Here is a 20,053-nt window from a genome sequence, read left to right on the forward strand (position 1 = left end):
TTAGAAGACAAAGACTGGGAGAAATATCTGCAAATCATGTATCTAATAGAGCACCACTTTTATGGAGAAAACCTAACACTCAAAACTTCATAGTCAGAAAATAAGCTAACTAAAAAACGGGCAAAAGACATGAACAGACACTTCACTGAAAAAGATAAATGGATGGCAAATATGTACATGAAAAGGTGGCTCAACAACATTAGTCATTAAAGATAAGCAAATTAAAACCAGCATGAAATAGCACTGCACATCAGTATCAGAGGGGGCTAAAATTAGAAAGACTGACTACTTCAAATTTAGCAAGGGTATGGAGATACTGAAATACACACTACTGGGAGAAAGGTTAAATGGCATAACCACTTTAAAAACAGTCTGGCAGCTTCTTACGTTAAACAGACATCTGCAATTAGATGCAGTCTTCCTACTCTTAGGAATTAGGAGAAATGAAAGCATGTGTTCAGACAAAGACTTGTAGATGAATGTTCATAGCAGCTTTATTTCTAATAGCTAAAAACTGGGTACAACCCCCATTTCCATCAACAGACAGACTGTGCTATATCATAAAATGAAACAATACTCATTGTAAGGATGAAGGATAAACTATTAATAAAAGCTAAAATAGAGATAAATCTCAAAGTAATTATGGGTGAAAGAAGTCAGACAAAAAAGAGTACATGGTATAAACAGTCTCACTTATACATAATTCTACAAAATGGAAATTAACTCATAGTGATTGCCATGGGGAAGGATGCGGTAGGGAGAAATTTCAAAGAAGCACCAAGTAACTTAGAGATGATGGATATGTTCATTATCTTGATTGAGATGACGGTTTCACACATGTTTAAATATGTTTAGATTTATCAAAATGTACATTTTAAATATATGCAGTTTACTGTATTTCAATGTACCTTAATAATGTTGCTCATACAAAAAAAAGCAAATGACAAACTAGTGATAAAAGGGGTTAATATTCTTAACATGCAAAGAGTCCCCATAAAATGAATTAAAAATGAATAATCTAACAGAAAATGGGCAAAGGACCACCACAGAAAATTCACAAAAGAATAACTATGTGGCCAATAAAAGAAATATTCAGCCTCACCAGTAAGAAGGAATAAACGGAAAAAAAGGCAAATTAGAAAATGATGTTTTTTGTTTGTTTGTTTGTTTGTTTTTGGCCTGTTTAACTGACCCATTGTACCTCAAGATCCTTTTTCCTAAGAAGCAAAATGGAGTAGCCAGGCAAGTACTGAAGTCATGTTTAAAATATTGAAAAACTATGTAACAGTGGAATTGTACAATAATATTTTAAATAAATTATGGTGTATTTGTTTAATGAAAGGGAATTCAGCAACTAAAATTATGTACAGAAGTACAGCTGCCATGATGAAATATTACTAACATGTTAATTGCAGGAAAAATAGTTTATAAAGCAATATAATGGATATACAGAAGAAAAATCACGTGGTTTTGTTTTGTTTTGTTTTGTTTTGGTCACCGGTCTTGGGGTTTCATCAACCATGAATCTGAGATAGCACATATAAAAAATTTTAGGGCCTTGACCACTGTATTCATGCCCTACTTCATTTACACACTCTAAATACAGCACACACTCTAACGGGTGCTCTCTTTCTGCAGACCTTAATGATGAAAGTACCAGGGAACAATACTGAGGGAGAAGACCTGCTTACAACCTACCATCCCAGAGGATGCTCCTTCCTCAATACCCAACTACTGTTTGCAGATGGAAGCGTAGCTGCTTCTATGCTTAGATTTTCATGGGTCTGCCCACTACTTTTCTGTACACGTTCTGAACTTCCCTTCCTAACACTGAAAATTTACTCTCAAATATTCAGATTGTTTAAAGAACAACAGAAACTTTGAGGAGGTGAAAGAAAAGTGCTCTTGGAATTGGAAACTGAAGGCTTAACACTAGTAGATGAGCCAGGGATGAATGAATCAACAGATAAAAATAATGTTTCACCATCTTTCCCTTATTTGCTTTTCAAAACTGTTCTTTTAACATTTCATTGTTTGTTGTTGTTGAGTGGAAAGTAGAGCTGGTCTTAAAGTATTTAATGGCATTTTCTGATTTCTCTGTTTTTCTGTACTTGCTAGTTACCTAATAAGCCCACCACGATTTAACTTGAAGCTATGAGTGATCGAGCACAGAAGCACATAAATGCTGATATAAGCAGCAGTTATGCAGGATAGCAGGATTCTGATATTTATCTTATTCTTCTTGCCAAACTGTATTTCCTAAGTATTATGCTACACTAAGTATTATGTATCATATTTTCTTTAAAAAAGGAGTTTTTTAACAAGTAAAAATAACAAAAAGCATTTCCTGTTTATTTTTGGTGGTATAAAGATGCCTTTCCAAAAAGATTACAATGGCCTACACAGATGCAGGTAACAAAAATAAAGCCCAAACAATTATGAATATTTGTTTCTGTTGTCTAAGGAGAGTTTTCTATGCAAAAGACATTTGACTGGGTTTCCAGGAGTCACACGGACATCATACTTTATATTTAACACTTCTAGTGCTGTGAAGGCAGTCATAAAAACAGAAGTCTGCAGAAATATTCAAAGACCTAGTTTCTCAGATACTAGAAACAGAAGCTACTTACAAGTTTTTGCATTCTTCCCCTCCCTCACCCTCCACAAATACATACACCTATTTGTATAGCGCTGTACAGATTATTTCACTGTAAAATAGGTCACAATGGAAGCTTTCTGAAATTCCCTTGAGCTCTACGCTTCTAACATTTCAAAGGTTTCTAAACCATTTTCACATAGGCCATGATTGGAGTACAATGTTGCAATTAAATACCTGTATTTCTTTACTTAGTCATTTTCTCTTCTTTGGCTAATTTAACTTTGTACACTTAAAACTAACTTAACCTGAGAAAACTCAAAATTGTAAGTCTCATCTCCATCCTTCCACCACTTTTCTAGGAGTGCACGAGAGCAGGCTCTGGGAATGCAAAGACACAGGCCCGCCTTGGGGCTTGAATCTCTTGGAGGTCAACAAATAAGTACTACTGTGTGCTCAGTCGTGTAGCAGAGGGACCCACAGGTGCTAAGAACACAGAGGTGGCAACTACATTTGCTTAAAGGAATGATATACCCATCAAATTACTTATAAACCTGCCTACAATTGGCTACAATTGGGGATTTTAAATTTTACACACTTAAATTCATAAAATGTTTTCATAACTGATAATCAAATTTTGATTTATACAAGTTCAGTGCTGTTGTGTACGTTCTGACCTTAAACAATTATAAAAAATAACGTGGTTTTCTCAGGAGATTTTTATCTTTATAGGAGGAAGAACAGGGGAAATAAGATATTTTAATCCAGAGCCTTTTGCATTCAGAGTGAATACATGTTTGTTATTATTAAAACCTATATTTACTTATGTTATTGACTTTATAATAAAGTGCACCTAAAAAAACAAAATATTTTTTCTCTTATACGACATTAAGATTTCCTTTTGGTTCAACACTTAATTCCTTTGTTCAAGACCTATTATTTTACGCAGCTCTGTTAATGGGTATAGTCATTTTACAGGATACCTAATTTCTTTACTTATAGATGAACGATTTCTAAATACAGTATTACTGTAAGCTGGCAGGTCTGCTTTTCTAGTTTCCCAGCATTCAGCAGTTATGCAGCACCCTCCTTCTCTTCCTCTAACATCTGCAATGTGTAGGGAATTCCTGTGGTCTGAGTGTTTGTGTCCTCCTGAAATTCTTTCTAATGCCCAAAGTGCTGGTACTTGGAGGTGGGGCCTTTGCGAGGTGAGCCCTCCTGAATGGGATTAGTGCCCTTATAAAAGAGGTCTCAGAGAATTCCCTCACCCCTTCTATCACATGAGGTTACAGCTAGAAGATCCTGTCTATGAACCAGAAAGTAAGCTCTCACTAGACATTGAGTCTGCTATGCCTTGATCTTGGGACTTCCCAGCATTCAGAATTGTGAGAAATAAATTTCTGTTGTTTACAAAGCCATGCAGTCTCTGGTATTTTGTTATAGCAGTCTGAATGGGCCAGGACAAGAATGTTTAAGGGCTTATAGTGGTTTTTTTAATTGTACTTTACTGGGCCCGACTTGTTCCTGCTTCAGCTAATCTTAAGAAACTGTATGGATGCACTAGAGAAGTTCTATTGAGTAACACTTTGATTCGAATAGCTTGGGTGTATTCAGGACCATTAGTAATTTTATATTTAATATTTAATATGTCAAAGAGAACTTATAAGTGTTACTAATGAAACTGTCCAGGGGCACCTGGGTGGCTCAGTCAGTTGAGCATCCAACTTCGGCTCAGGTCATGATCTCACAGTTCGTGAGTTCGAGCCCCATATCGGGCTCTGTGCTGACAGCTCGGAGCCTGGAGCCTGCTTCAGATTCTGTGTCTCCCTCTCTCTCTGCCCCTAACCCACTCGCATTGTGTCTCTTGTGTCTCTCAAAAATAAACGTTAAAAAAAAAAAAAGAAACTGTCCAAAAAGCTATACAAGAAAGTGTAATAGATCCATGTCTCATAGCCAACCAAATGGGAGAGCATCTACCGACATTCAGCAAATCTGAACACCAAAATATAATAAACTATCTCCAGGTCCCCTGAAGTACATGCTATTGTCTTTCTGTTGACTTCCTATTAAATTATCCATCAATTTCCATATGTCATGCTATTCAACTAAAGTGTGTGATGTGTGTATTGCTATAGAAAATGGCTAGGATTTCTCTACTGCAGCCTGGTTCATGAATTCTTAATATACGAATGCTCTATACCATGCTTTATAGTTGCATTTTTGCCTTTGATAAAACACTAAGAGAGGTATTTGATAAAACAGGATAGGTATTTTAATTTTACAGTGAAAAAAAAACAGATACAAAAATGCTAAATTACTTGACCAGGGTCAAGCAGAAAGTGATGGCACTTTGTCTAGAATTCCAGTGAGCTCACTCCTACTCCAGCCTTTCCCACCACACTGCGATTTCACACTGTACCATTCTTCCTTCTTGATGCACTTTAAAAAGCACCAATGTAAACATTAAAAAAATGTCTGAATGAGGAATTCACAGCTCTGGTTTATGCTCAAAGCTACTTTTTCATATGTCCTCAATCTATGAATGACATAACCAAATCAAAGTATCCATTTTGCACAGAATGTTAAAATGGACACTTCAGGATACAACCAAGAAATAGGTAGTTTAAGCATATCTTCAAATATGGCATTTCTATCTCTTAATTCTCCTACTAGGCTAACAATAGACACTTAAACTTGGATCTACCATCAGTTATATATGTTACTGCATAACCTTATCCAAGTATGAGAATTGTAATAACCGAGCTTGTTTTCAGGCATTCATCATTAGTACTTTAAGAACACTATTAAATTTATACAGACAGCTATGCATATTAAATTTACCTCAACTACATATTAGCTTGTTGCAAAAATATTACAAAATTAGTTACATTAAAATTTAATGCTACATAATAAAGATAATTCATATTTTGGACTATACTGAGAATACAACTGCTTAATGCGTTATAATCATCCCCAACATTTGTAAAGGAATGAACTATTAATAATACTAAGTAACCAAAGTTCCTTTTAGTCTTAAGGGCTTTTTCGAAATATTAAAATTAAAAACAAACAACACACTTTATTACAGGAATATCTGGTTACCTTCTTAACTAAGTTACTTCATGAAACAGGAAATGCCAAGACTGAAGTAAGCAGATTGGCGTTTTAAAACTATGGGCTCTGGACTTAGCTGGGTAAACTTTAACATTTACCAAATGTGTGACCTGATGTAAATTACTTCATTCTCCCTGAGCCTCAGTTTTATCATATGCAAAATGAGGATAATAATAGCATCTACCTTGTGGGGTTTTGAGAGGACTATATGGGAAGATGTACGTAATATGCTCATAAGAGTAGGGGACACAGTCGGTTAAGCGTCTGACTTCGGCTCAGGCCATGATCTCACGATCCATGAGTTCAAGCCCTGCATCAGGCTCTTTGCTGTCAGCAAGGAGCCCGCTTCAGATCCTCTGTCCCCCTGTCTCTCTGCCCCTCCTCTGCTTGTACTCTCTGTCTCTCTCGAAATAAATAAATACATACACTTAAAAAAAAAAAGAGTAGGGGACACAGTAATGTTTGATAAATGTTAGCTCCTACTACCACTATTATTATTATCCCCCAATTTACTCACTGATCATGCCTCTCATTCTATGTTTTTTATAAAATTTAAGGGAAAAATGCTATTCTATAGGATATGTAATTCTCATTTCACACACTTACTGCACATCAGTAATATACCAGGTACTATGTTACACATAAGGCATTGCAAACACCATGGACTTTTGGTCAATAAGCAACTTATACAACAAATTTTTTATAAGAACATAAAGGTATACATTGCCTTGAACTCTGGTAAAGTATGTTGCAGTGTGCAAAATAAAGCCATCAACAATGACAATGCAGGTGGTTGTTAATGAATATGAATCCTATAAATAAAATCACATTTAGTGTCAATGCTAGAGATTGTTGTTCAGTTTAACTAAAATTCTTCCAGAGGTTTAATCGACAACTTGGAAAGCACAAAAGACTGGAAAGGAGCATGGTAATCTCAGTATGATTCCTGGATTTTATAGCTCTATTCAACTTGGCACACAATAGATGCTCAATAAAGATTTGTCTTCCCTCAGAAAGCCACCATGACTAAAAAGTACTCCAGAGTTAATCTGATTCAGAGAAAAGATTGCCACCTAGTGGAACGTCAGGCTCATTACCTAGGATTATCAAGTAATGCTGACAATTTACCAATTTAAGACTTGATCCTGCTTAAAATACTACATGTATATTCATTGTGTGTTAGTATTCAGGCTAGGTACTGGTAATAAAAAGATGAATAAGCTTCCATCTCTGCTCAATACGAAGTACAGATAATACAAAAAAATCACATACTCAAGAGGCATAAAGTAAATGATACTGCAGAAAAAAAAAAAGTCTGCTTATTAGACAATCAAAAGCTAGTACTTCAGGAAATTTCCTAAAGAGGCAAGTTAGTGTAGCAAATAAGAGCATGGTCTCCAAGGGTAGTTTTTTTGGATTCAAGTCCTGGCTCATGTAAGATGAGGATAATTACAGTACCTATCTTTTAAGATTATTGTGAAAAATGAAGTGAATATATATAAAATGCTTAAAACGGTACCAGGAACAAAGAAAGTGCTTTGTAAGTACCAGTTATGATTATCATTACATGTAGAACAGGATCCTAGAGATGGAGGTAGACAGATATTAATAACAGAACATTAACTGCTAGAGCCTAGGTTCATAAATTTAATTCAGTGGAAGCCGTTTTCTTCTGACTAGTACTCTGTTATTATGGGAATCCTAAAAGTACATTATTTGTGGTACTCTGTGACTAAATTTTGTATTACTAGATGATTAACCCTTTCAACATCAGGCAAATAAAACTGCCTTCTGAAAGTAAAAATTGTGTTCCTTACCAAAAACAGCAAAAAGTCAGTAGAATGAAAGACCCAAAAGACCACAACCTGAACATATGCTTAGCAGGGAAAGATGCTTGCTGACTCTTCACAGATTTTGCTAGAACTGAAAGACAGATGATACATTTAGCTACCACTGTGGTCTCATTCACAGCTTATTCAACTTATAAAAAAAAATGAGTTTGCTCCATTTTCCTTGAAAAATGTCTAAACGAATGAGCAGCTCTGATAAATACTATTTTAAAATCATGTAACTATTCTATATCTTTCAAATTTTATACCATTAAAACATTTATATAAAGATACACGTAAACTTTATTTTCAGACAAGAAAGTCTGGGCAAAATATTCCTGTGTTAAAAATAAATAAAATATAAGGCAAACCTGTAAAAGATTAATAATAAATACTATATGTTTTAATAAAAAATCTAAACACTATTTCACTTGATGATTCTGGCCTGTATTTAATAAGTAAAATTTATTTTTGGATCGAAAACAACTTTCTGTTTTCTTATGAATATATACCATTCACAAGAACTGTGCTAAATCTTGGACTGCCTAGGATTATGTAACTTCTTCCTAAGCTTCCTCATTTTAAAAATAGGCAACAAAGAGTTAGGAAAATGTGTTGAAACATTTTGAGTTTTGTTTGTAAAGGTATCAGTATATTGAAAATTGTGTTCTAAAATCATGGTACAAAATAATTTAAATTCCATGTGTATTATCTGAACTTTTTAATTTCTGAAACACTTTGAATTCCTTCCTTTTGACAGTAATATAGTATAGGTATAACATGATGTTCTTAACTTCATGATTTATTTTCTAATACAACTGACCCCAAAAGGTGCATACTCTAATAAAGGCTGTCAATAGAACGAATGAAAGGGGAAAAAACCCTTTTTTTCAATTCCCTTTCATAGAGAGATGCTTACCAGCATATTAAAACCTAAATTACCACAAAGTCAAGTATATATGGGTTAAATGAATATGGTAACAACCCATTTTGCCTTTTTCCTTGTTTTAATATAGTCCTTTTCCATATATGAAGTACTTTCCCAGTTCCCGACTCACAGATTCCCCACAAATGGCTCTCTTAGGTGGCACAGGTATTAAACAGTAGTGGTACCACTTACCAGATCAGGAAATGGAGCTTCAGGAAGGCAAGAGGCTTGCACCAGGTCACTACAGCAACAGAAAGGAACCTAAAACCTCTGTTTTTGAATTCCTAAAAGCACTCTGCTCTTTCTACTGACATTTCTAGAACGGACTTCTTAGTCTATGTGCCTACTGCCTCAAAACCAAACTGGCAAACCCAACTGGGCTAATCTGATGGAAACCCTTGATCCATGACCAAAAATTACTGAATAAAAAAAGATAAGAGTGGGGCGCCTGGGTGGCGCAGTCGGTTAAGCGTCCGACTTCAGCCAGGTCACGATCTCGCGGTCCGTGAGTTCGAGCCCCGCGTCGGGCTCTGGGCTGATGGCTCAGAGCCTGGAGCCTGTTTCCGATTCTGTGTCTCCCTCTCTCTCTGCCCCTCCCCCGTTCATGCTCTGTCTCTCTCTGTCCCAAAAATAAATAAATGTTGAAAAAAAAAAATTAAAAAAAAAAAAAAAGATAAGAGTGGGACTTTCACTTGCATGTGCAGTGAAAATTTCCAAAGCCTAAAAAAAAGCACATTAGGAATTAAATGAAGACTGTTGTGAAACCTCTAAAGGTTCTGAGGAAATAACTGCGCTGCTGATTTCTGTACAACAGTCCCAGGTTAAGAATAAGTGCCTAGGTGTAACTCTCTTTCACAGGAAGATTTAGAGTTGGCACAGAGAAAGACCTGTCTCTGGATACATGTTTGCACCAGTCACCAGATTTGAATATGCATTAGAGAAACTGGTTACATCTTGGTAAGATTTTTAAAAATAAATTTCAATTTTACAAATTATTTTCTAATATAATTTGCCTGGAATAGCATAATAATAATAATACCCATTCAGTGATCAACAATTTCAGGCTTAGAACTTAACTGTTTAATAATTTAGCACATATCACAACCATTAACAAATAACCAATTAACGCTAACATTTCTGTGTGATCTGCGTGAACACAGTAAATGTAACCACTTGTATTTCATTTAAATTTAAAACTCTTTGCCAAATAATCCCACATTCATGTTACCTATAATGGATGTATTTGCACATTTATGCATTTATGACATTGTATGTAAGCCATCCTAGCTTAGCAAAAACAGTGATGATATATGACATCCTAATCAAATCAGAAACTAATAAAGACCATTTATTTTTGAACAAGATTTAATATATAAAGAAAATGGAACTGTAATTTTGGGAGTGACAGCACTATCAATGCAATGTAGAACAATGAAATCCTAATTTCAGGAAAGAAATTAAAGAAATGTATGAAATACAGCATAAATCCAAATAATTCTAAGAATGCTACATTATTCCTGAAAAATGTGTCCAGAATCTTTATTTATTTTTTCTCAGAATGATGGAGCAGTGTAATTTTAGAGAAAAAAAGCCATTAAATTTCCAATTCCAGATCTTGTTTTACTGACACTTGATTTTTTTGCCTTCCTTTTAGGTTAAGAAATTCTTGAAACTATAACTTATTACAACTATGTGCTCTGGTGAAAAACAGAAATATGGAGTAAGAAATTAAATGTTCAACTGAAAACATTAAAGATCCATATTTCCTAAATGTTATTTACCTTTGAAATTTAGTTAATACATTCTCAAATAATTTTTAGGTGAATTTGACTTGTGATGACTACCTTTCTATGATTCCAACATAAGGGCACAACCATTTATGTGTATCTTCGCTGATATTTAAACTCCATAATGATAGTGCTTTTGGAAAAATAAACTGTTATAATAATAATATAATCTATTTAATCTGTTTGGGTCTTAAAATATATTTAAGAAAGCTTTATTAATACAAAGGTTGATAGTCTTTACAGAGCTCATGATTCCTGGGTCAGTCTAAAAGTAAAGGTTAATCGAAATATTCTTTACTTATCAGCAGTGAACTTACCATGGAAATCATAAATATACAGAAGAATTGGCTCATTCTGCCCAAATGCACAAAATGCAACCATATTTTCAAGTGGGTGATAAGAAATGTCTCGAATGGGTGATTTGAATGGCAGGTCAGAATACATCGCAACTTGTTCTCCTAAATAAGAAAAGACATTCAATCATTTGTACTATCTCAAATATCTCTCATTAGAAGATTATTCTGCAACTTACTAAAATAGTTACAGTATGTAATAAAGCTCATATTATTTACATGAGAACTTCAAATACTTAAAAATAGTTGAGTAACTCTTAATTTTTTTAAAAATGTTTATTTATTTTGGAGAGAGAGAGAGAGAGAGAGAGAGAGAGAGGGAGGGAGGGAGGGAGGGAGAGGGGCAGAGAGAGAGGGAGACACAGAATCTGAAGCGGGCTTCAGGCCCTGAGCTATCAGCACAGAGCCTAATGCAGGGCTCAAACTCACGAACTGTGAGATCATGACCTGAGCTGAAGTCGGACACTTAATCGTCCAAGTAGCTCTTATATTTATTTTTCATCCTGTTGGACCTTTTCTACTTTGCAATTCAACCTCTTCAATGAGGTTTTCCAGGCACAAAATAAAAACAAAGAACTTACTAGTAGAGAAGTATCTGACCCTGAAATCTGACAGAGCTGAGCAAATGCCAACTAACAAAGAACTCAGGGAAAACTCATACGGAACTGCAGGCTCTAAAACTGAAGATACTGTCTGGCTGAGGGAGATCTGGTGGGGAATAAATTTTTCTATTTTTTTTTTCCCCAGAGGCTGAGATACCACCTGCTTTAAAGATATATCTGATTACTAATCGCTAAAAGAGACCTACAGTAGAGGCCTAAGGAACCTATGAAAAACAGAACTCACAAAGCAAAGAATCTAGATCTACTTATTGAAGGAGAAAAGAGATTTAACACTTCCAAACCGATCCTAAAGTATCGAAACATGATAAGAAAAAAAAAAAAAACACTAAGTGAACTGACTAGTCAAAAATGTTAAAGAAAAGATCGAGAGACTGTGGATTAAGGAGGGGCACTTGTGATGTGAACCAGGTGCTGCGTGTAAATGCTGAATCACTAAATTCTACATCTAAAACTAATATTATGCTGTATGTTGACTATCTGGAATTTAAATAAACACTTGGAAAAAAAGAGAGTAAGCACAGTGAACCAAATACTACTGATTAAAGATATTTTAAATTTTATAAAATCTCTCAATTTAGTGGTAAGAAATGTTTATGTGGTTTAAGCTTTTCTTTTGAAAAGCAAAGGTGAGGCACAAATGAATAATTAATTACAGTAATTGAAGTAAATGGTGTTTTTTTTTTCTTTTCTGTTTTAAAGATTTTATTCTTAAGTAATCTCTACACCCAATGTAGGGCTTGAATTTACAACCGTGAGGTCAAGAGTTCCATGCTCTACCAACAGAGCCAGCCAGCCGCCCCGCCCTGGGTAAGTTGCTATTAAGTTTCAGACATCAAAACTTTGACAGGAATATGTTTGTTTCTAACAAAAATATATTATAGATATGTAGCCATTTGTATACTCACTTATATTCCAAATTCAGCTTATAAATATTTTGTACTTTGCATTACAATCTTAATTAAATACTTCTCTTAATATAGGATAGGGAATATAGTCAATCATATTATAATAATTTTGTATGATAACACATGGTAACTACACTGATCACTGCAAGCATTTTGTAATTATGTAACTGTTGAATCATGTTTGTCATACAGCTTAAACTAATATAATATTGTATGTCAACCACAATAAAAAATACTTCTCTTAAGATTGATAATATCTCATTATAAACATTGAATTATAATGTGAAAGATATCAAAAGGGTAAAGAACAGAATGTTAACACAAATTTAGACTGCAGCTTAGTTCCATTATCAGCTTTCCCATTTCCCATTTTGATAAACATAATTGAGAACCTGAAATCAGAATTTCCTTGAAAATTATTCCAGAAAATGGTAGTTTTCACCTTTATTCAAAATAAAAACAAACCAAAAAATATTTTTAAGATAAATGAAATACTTACCTGTTTCTGGGTTCCAAACGTATACTATACCATCCTCACTTCCAGCAAAGAGAAAAGTCCCACATGGTGTCAAAGTACTATGAATCTTTTCCCGATAATTTGCTGCACCTACAAATTTCCTTGCTGCTAATCTATAAACAAAAAAGATTTCACACATATGACCTGTCTTAACCATGGAAAAGACTGGTGGTTAAAAAAAAAAAAAAAACTTTTCTCTTAAATACTTCACTTGCATTTAACGATTTTTGAGACTCTGTTACATGGGAAACATTCTATGATGGATGTACAATAAAGAAGAGATAGTCCCGGAGGTCAGGGAGTTTCTAATTTAGCAGGACAGAGAAGGAATGCATCCATGTAAAACAGAAAATGGATACAGAAAGTGCCATAAAAGAACAAAAAGAGTACTTTGCAGATTTGGATAAAAGTGATTATTTCTAGCTATGCAGAGAGAGCCTATATTATAGAAGTAGCATTTGAGTTGGTTACTGAAAAATGTACAAAATTTTTATACTCATATTTTTTCCAGGTGATAAATTAAAAAAAAAAAGTTTACTTACTTTGAGAGAGAGAGAGTGTGCACAAGTAGGGGAGGGCAGAGAGAGGGAGAGAGAATCCAGAGCCCAACAAAGGGCTCAATAGCATGAATCAAACTGTGAGATCAAGACCTGAGCTGACTAAGCCACCCATTTACCACCCCATGTGATAAATTTTTAAAATCACACAATGCAGAGTTGGGACACTTGCAGAAATATTAGATAAAAATATAATTAAATCATCTATTAAATATGGTATATAACTTTCTAGACTTTTTCGCTTGTGAATAATAACTAACATTATCTTAGTGCTCACTATGTGCCAGGTAGACATACAATTGTGCCCGATTTAACAATGACTCATGAATAATGGCCCTCTGTGTCAGAGCGTATAAATTAGGTATTATCATTTTAGTAGGTATGTATTATATCAAGTCTAAACATACCTTAAGAAATCTTCTACTATGAGACAACAGAATATTCCCAGCTTTCTCCTACCGTGAACATGATTTCTATGAACAAGCCTGTGTAATTGTACTTTTTCCCTGCTTTATAACTATTTTCACATAAATTCCCAGGCCTGAGGTTACTGGGTCAAACATTTCTAGAGTCCTTGCTATACGGTGTAATGTTTTAAGCACTTTGCATGTGTATACTAATTTATTCCCCACAAAACCCTTACAAATATGGTATATTATCTCCCCTATTTGAATGAGGAGGAAAAGAGAGGCACAGAATGGTTAATCAGTTAGTCAGGGATGGAAAAGGCAGTATTTGACTCTAAGCAGTTTGCCGGGGCGCCTGGGTGGCTCAGTCGGTTAAGTGTCCGACTTCAGCTCAGGTCACGATCTCGCGGTCTGCGAGTTCGAGCCCCGCGTCGGGCTCTGGGCTGATGGCTCAGAGCCTGGAGCCTGCTTCCGATTCTGTGCCTCCCTCTCTCTCTGCCCCTCCCCCGTTCATGCTCTGTCTCTGTCTCAAAAATAAATAAATGTTAAGCAGTTTGCCTCTAGAGCTCAAGCATGATTCTAAGCTGAATACTACATACTACTTAAAAAGAGAATAACCAAACTTCTAAGGCCTGACCTTCTAAAATGTGGCTCTAATCTCTACTTCTAAAACTCTCAGGGCTCCTAGGTGACTCAGTTGGCTCAGTGTCTGGCTCTTGGTTTCAGCTCAGGTCATGATCTCACAATTTGTGGGATCGAGCTCCGCGTTGGGCTCTGTACGATTTTGTTTAGGATGCTCTCCTGTTTAGGATTCTCTCTCTCGCTCTCTCTCTGCCCTTCCCCTGCATGCACGTGCACCCTCTCTCAAAATAAATGAGTAACCTTTAAAACCAAAGAAATTCTCTCTCAGCACTCCTTATCAAGAAACTTATGCTTCTACAGATTTACCCACCTTGCCTCGAACACAACTTCTATTAACCTACCTCTGAATTTTATTCCAGGCTTTTCATGTTTTCCACCCTCCTGACAACACTTCTATCTTCTCTAAATTCCATCCATCCTTCAAGACCGAGCTCAAAGGCCAGCCTCTCCATAGAGCCTTTAATAGAAGACTATAGTAGACCTATCATCACCTTTACTATTGCCATGAAAGATATAATCCTCTTATTATGTATTTATCTTCATTAAAAAAAAATACATATCAAGTACTTACTATCAGCCAGGTATAACATAGGTACTATGTATGTAAGAAGAATAAGCAGATTTCAATCCTAGAAGATCTCACAATTTAGCCTCATAATATGTTTTGTGAATTATTTTGGAGGCAGTTCAACTAGATTATAAACTCCTAATGAACTCATTCTGCTAATCATTCTCTCATAGCACTGATGTCAGTACCCTGAACAGCTCCACATAAACACTGAAGGCCTTAACAGTTAGCCCTAAAAGATAATTGCAGAATAAACTAGTATAGACTACCACATTTTCCTTTCAAAATACAATAGTGACAACTAACAGAACTAGCCTTCTCTTGTTTGTTTTACAAGTACTATTAACACCAAACAAGAACCATCAGAAGACCATGCTGGTTTGTCCAGAATTCCGCTTCTCTGCTTTTAACATTAAGGATATTTCCTTTCCTTATTTAGAAATAAAACAGAATAAGAAAAACAAGGACATGTTCATCAAAAGCCATCTCATTCTGTTATGGTAGGTATATCAGAGTACTACGCTATACCAGTATCATAAAAGTAAAAGATCTATCTAAGGCAGAAGTTTCTTCTTCTTCTTTTTTTAATTGTGACAACAAAGAGCAACTGACTATATTTCTACTTCAGAACTATTCACATTTGAGCCAGAAAACTCTTTGTTGTGAGGTGGGGCCACTGTCTTATAAACTGTAGGATGCTTAGCAGTATTTCTGGTCTCTATCCACTATATACTATCTGGTCTCTATCCACTAAATGCTAACATTCAAAAATGCTTCCGGACACTGTCAAATGTCCTCTGGAGAGAAAACTGTCTATTTAAAAACTACAGCTGCATTTTATAAATATGAATTAATTCATTTCTTATTCTATGAGTGCTTAATCTGTCAATACTGAAATATACTTACATTCGGAGATCCATAATTCTCAAAGTACTGTCTTTGGTATGGATTAACAATCGTTTTCCATTGGGATGAACCTCCAAATAACTTATGGGAATCCCCTTAAACTCACTCTCTTTAATTTCCTGAAATGATTAAAAAAGATTATAAAATATTAGCACTGAACAGTTTATTGAATATGAAGCCTCTTTTAGAGTGCAAAACTAATTTTGAAGAAGTCACTTTCAGTTATAATTTAAAGCGTCCTTTAAAATTGCTAGCCAAAGAATTCCCAATGAAGGTTGAAAATAAAGCTGATAATATGTATTTTTTGACTGTTATATACGGCTACACTTAATTAGCATTATTGTAGTATATCCCCAAATAAAAAGCACTTCTTAAAACATAACTTCTAACATTGAATTTTCTTGCTTACCATCATATAAGAAAGATTCTAATTTTTATAACTTCAAAAGTTAGTACGGAGTTAACTTTCAAATTCTATTTCAGTATGAGATCATTTTTTCATGTACTTATTTCCACTTTATCCTGAAAAAGGCATGTTATTGGCATCTTATTCTGAGCTCATTTAATTTAGATTGTAGTTTTAGGGATTTTTTTTTTTTTTTTTTTTTGAGGAACAAGAACCAAGATTTTTATTTGTTCAATTCTTGCATTTGAAGTATTCCTCAATGACATCCTTGGCCTGAGACTCTCTGCCACAGATAGTCTTAACCACTACACAACTGCAACCAACCACTTTATAGGATTTTCCCTCCCTGTTAATTTTACAGAGGCTGACCCATTCCCCCAGTTTCCCGTCGTCATCAACCTTAATGAGGTTGATTTGGTGTTCAGCACAAAGGGCCTCCTCACCAACTTGACATACAGAGAGGCTCATCCCAGTTGGATGCAAGCAGACAAAGACGGGCTTGATGCGTGTCTAAGGCTTTGGCAGCTTCGCGAATTCCACGTGCTAGGCCACCGTGGATGAGGGTGGTCTTCAGCACCTCTTGTAAAGCAGTATTAACGTCCATTACACCTCTAGCAGCAATGCCTTCCTCCGTGTGGTGGTGGGTTATGGTGGAGCCAAATCTAAAGTGCACCTGAGCCTCCAGGATTTTTTTTTTTTTTTTGATAGTTATTTAAGGCAGCCATGGAAGACTCCTGGCTAATGATGTCAAGAAAGACATACATACTGAAGGAAAATCTGCCTGGATAAGCCTCACAAGGAAGAATTACTAAAGCAAAACTGCTCAGACTAAAGTCCACAGAGTCAACAGAAAGTCTGCTTTAACCTTCGGGCAGAATTTGGAATTAGCCTTCATGTCCTTCGAGGTTCCGACATTATGTTTTGTTGCCAGTTCCTAGAGGGGTCTCCTCTTCAGGGGCGGTTTGGCACCAGCTGGAGTACAGAGGGCTACAGTTCCGAGAGCAGCAGCTGAGCCCACGCTATCGCTGTCTGACACTGAGACCCGCCGCTAGCTCCTTTTTAAAAGTTACAGAAAAGAGCCAAACACTGACAGCACAGATGGGGGTTATACTAATTGAACTACAACAACTTGGGGACGGGGATGCACTGTTGCAGGTCTGAGAAACATTTACAGATGCAAAGGTGCAAAATCAAAAACACAGAGCTGTCTAACAAGTTATGTTAGGCATGAATTTGACAAAAGTGCTAGCAGGTCTAGCGTTTGTAGTATCTGTTAATGATTTCCTTTATAGTTTTCTTTATCGTACTCATCTTCAAACTAAAAACGTTCTAGTTCTGAAGCCCATGTCCTGTAACAAGGAGTGTGTGCAACAGCACACGGACACTTCATCTTAAGGGACAGCTGAGTATAACCTCCCATGTCTCACTGCTGGCTGAAGAGAACCACATAAGAAATCAGAGTCTACAGTTTGTTCTAGGGCATTAGCTACTGAAAGACATTCCAGTTCATTTCCTGACTTTTTATTTTGGACTGTCTCAAGTAACTACCAGGCTGTCAATTTTGAAGATAAATTTGCCTTTTAACAACTATACTGAGGTAAAGAAACACACGATATTTAACACAAATAACAGACTTCGCATTCTACACGCAAATTACTGGAATAGGTGACTTTGGAGTTTTGCCAATCCCTCAGGTATATAAGAATTAGAAAGTTCTTTTCAAAATGTGTGAAATTAATCTACAACACGAATTCCAAGCCATCAATCATTAATCTTAGAGACTAGATGAAAATGACTAAAAATAGAATAGACAGTTTTTTAAACAGATCTGATAGATTCAACTAAAGTTCATAAAAATTCTTTTTCACTTAGAGTGTCTTTACTTCAAATGAGGACAACTGTTATAGAAGAACAAAAACTTAAGAATAAATTATAGCATATTAGAAACTATATAACTTATACAAAACTCAGGTTTAAGAATTCACTTTGTATTTTTAACTAAAAAGTACTGAATACGCACCAACAAAATTGCTTAATATACCAGCCACGTTAAAAACACTCCAAAATTGAAAGATTATTCGTTTGTTTCTGCCTACTTAGCAAAGTTTAAATGAAACCAATTAAAATGTTGAGCATGTTGTTTTTAGAGTGATGTTATTGGGTCAAAAGAAAGAATATGAATAGCAGATAACAGAAGTTATGACTTAGAGATGGTAATATTAACATATGCCTCATTTGAGCATAATTTCAGTAGTGGATCACTGAATGCCATATCACAAATTAGGGTTCAAAATAAGGAAGTGAAGTCTGACCAAAATGAAAATTTTCACTAAGTTGCTATATCACCAATTAGCCATCAGGAAGACTTGATAATGAATTTTCACTAAGTTGCTATATCACCAATTAGCCATCAGGAAGAGCTATCAATGATAGCTTGCAGGGACTGAGAAAAACTTCACTTTTTCTTGAGAAGAGAGAACAGAGTGTCCTGACATCATATTTTTAAATTCACGTGGTTCAATTTTTTCTAATTTCTTTAATTAAACCCTAAATATGAAGTATGATTTTATACCTTATTTATACTCCAGTGATGCACTGAATGTGGCACATCATTAACTCTGACACAGGTATTCCAAACAACAATCACCCCTGTGCAATCTCCTGAATACATGTGATGACCTATTTTAAAAAAAGTAAAATTACTCTTTTATAAGTGCTACACACAGGCAGAAACAAATAATATGAAATTGGTAAAACACAGCCCAGTATAACAAAGAATCAGAGGGGTATTAAAAGGTGTTTTAGCGAAAAAAAAAAAAGGCCAAAAACCAAAACACAATTTGTAGTCAAATCCCAATGATCTTTAAATGAATTCTTCACTCTACCGAATTACTTTTGACTTATTTCCCTTTGTCACTTACTTGAACTTGAATACAAAAAGAAATGAGCATCTTAGTGCATTTGTACATGGTTCAAATTATAAAGCCAAACAAATTATTTGAATTATCCAATATGTCTGTATTGCTCACTTTCATTAACCTGTATAATCTGTTTTGTATTCCTGGAAAAACACCTATATTTTATACATACTTTTAGCAAAGTGCCTGATACCAGTAGAAACTCAGTAAATGATCAGGGAATGAATAAAATAATAAGTAACAGGTGCTTCAGTTAACATACATTCTTAGAGTCAAACCCCCTCATAGTTGAATGGAACCTCAGAGACCATCAAATTCAACTTCACACCCACTCAGGAATATCTACCACACTATAATGAACAGACAATTGTCTAGCAACTGTGAACTTAATATTTTACAAACCAGCTATTCAACTGATGAACTACTCTGTACACTAGAATGTTCTTTCTAATTCTGAACAAAAATATCTGCCTTTGCCGCTTTGGTCCCATCTCTACCTACTGGAAGCAACACAGACTGACTTTCTTTGTTTCATGTATAGAGGTCTTAGTCAAATATTTGAAGAAATTCCTTCCTCTTTTTATAATCTGAGTTACTTCTACTATGACAAAGTTTACAGACACCTTTCTATCCTTGGTTGAGTTTTCTAAATGTGTTCCAATTTTTTAACATCCTTATAGTTAAAATGAATATATTAGCAGTATTGTCATTTTGATCTGGATCCCATACTAATTAATTATAGCTATAGTCTGTATACCCAGCGTCTGAAATATTGTGAAGGTATATACCATAATCATACAGATTTTTTGAGGAATAAACTAGTTTACACATGTAAAGTATTTAAAACATTAAACCACATAGCAAGGACTCCAGAAATGTTTGACTCAGCAACCTCACATCTAGGAATTTATGTTAAGAAAATAATAGTGCAACAAAGCTTTATATATATACATATATAAAAATATATGCATATATATATAAACATACACACATATAT

The 20,053-nt window shown here is 35.1% G+C and overlaps 1 protein-coding gene and 1 pseudogene across 9 annotated transcripts in view; both read right to left on the reverse strand.

Moving 5' to 3' along the window:
* The window catches only part of AHI1 (Abelson helper integration site 1), a 210,805-nt gene that overhangs the window by 134,639 nt on the left and 56,113 nt on the right, over positions 1-20,053 (reverse strand). For all 9 annotated transcript variants that reach the window (XR_006299149.1, XR_006299147.1, XR_006299148.1 and 6 more), the window contains 4 exons: positions 18,711-18,817; positions 15,733-15,851; positions 12,635-12,765; positions 10,572-10,712 (listed from right to left, as the gene is read on the reverse strand). Coding sequence is in view for 6 of the 9 variants with exons in the window: in XM_043593066.1 (XP_043449001.1) it covers positions 10,572-10,712; positions 12,635-12,765; positions 15,733-15,851; positions 18,711-18,817 (498 nt within the window). In the remaining 3 variants the exon portion in view is untranslated. The remainder of the gene's footprint in view (positions 1-10,571; positions 10,713-12,634; positions 12,766-15,732; positions 15,852-18,710; positions 18,818-20,053) is intronic.
* Positions 16,300-16,804, reverse strand: LOC122490384 (annotated as a pseudogene).

Source organism: Prionailurus bengalensis, chromosome B2, assembly GCF_016509475.1.
Source record: "Prionailurus bengalensis isolate Pbe53 chromosome B2, Fcat_Pben_1.1_paternal_pri, whole genome shotgun sequence".
Classification (NCBI taxonomy): domain Eukaryota; kingdom Metazoa; phylum Chordata; class Mammalia; order Carnivora; family Felidae; genus Prionailurus; species Prionailurus bengalensis.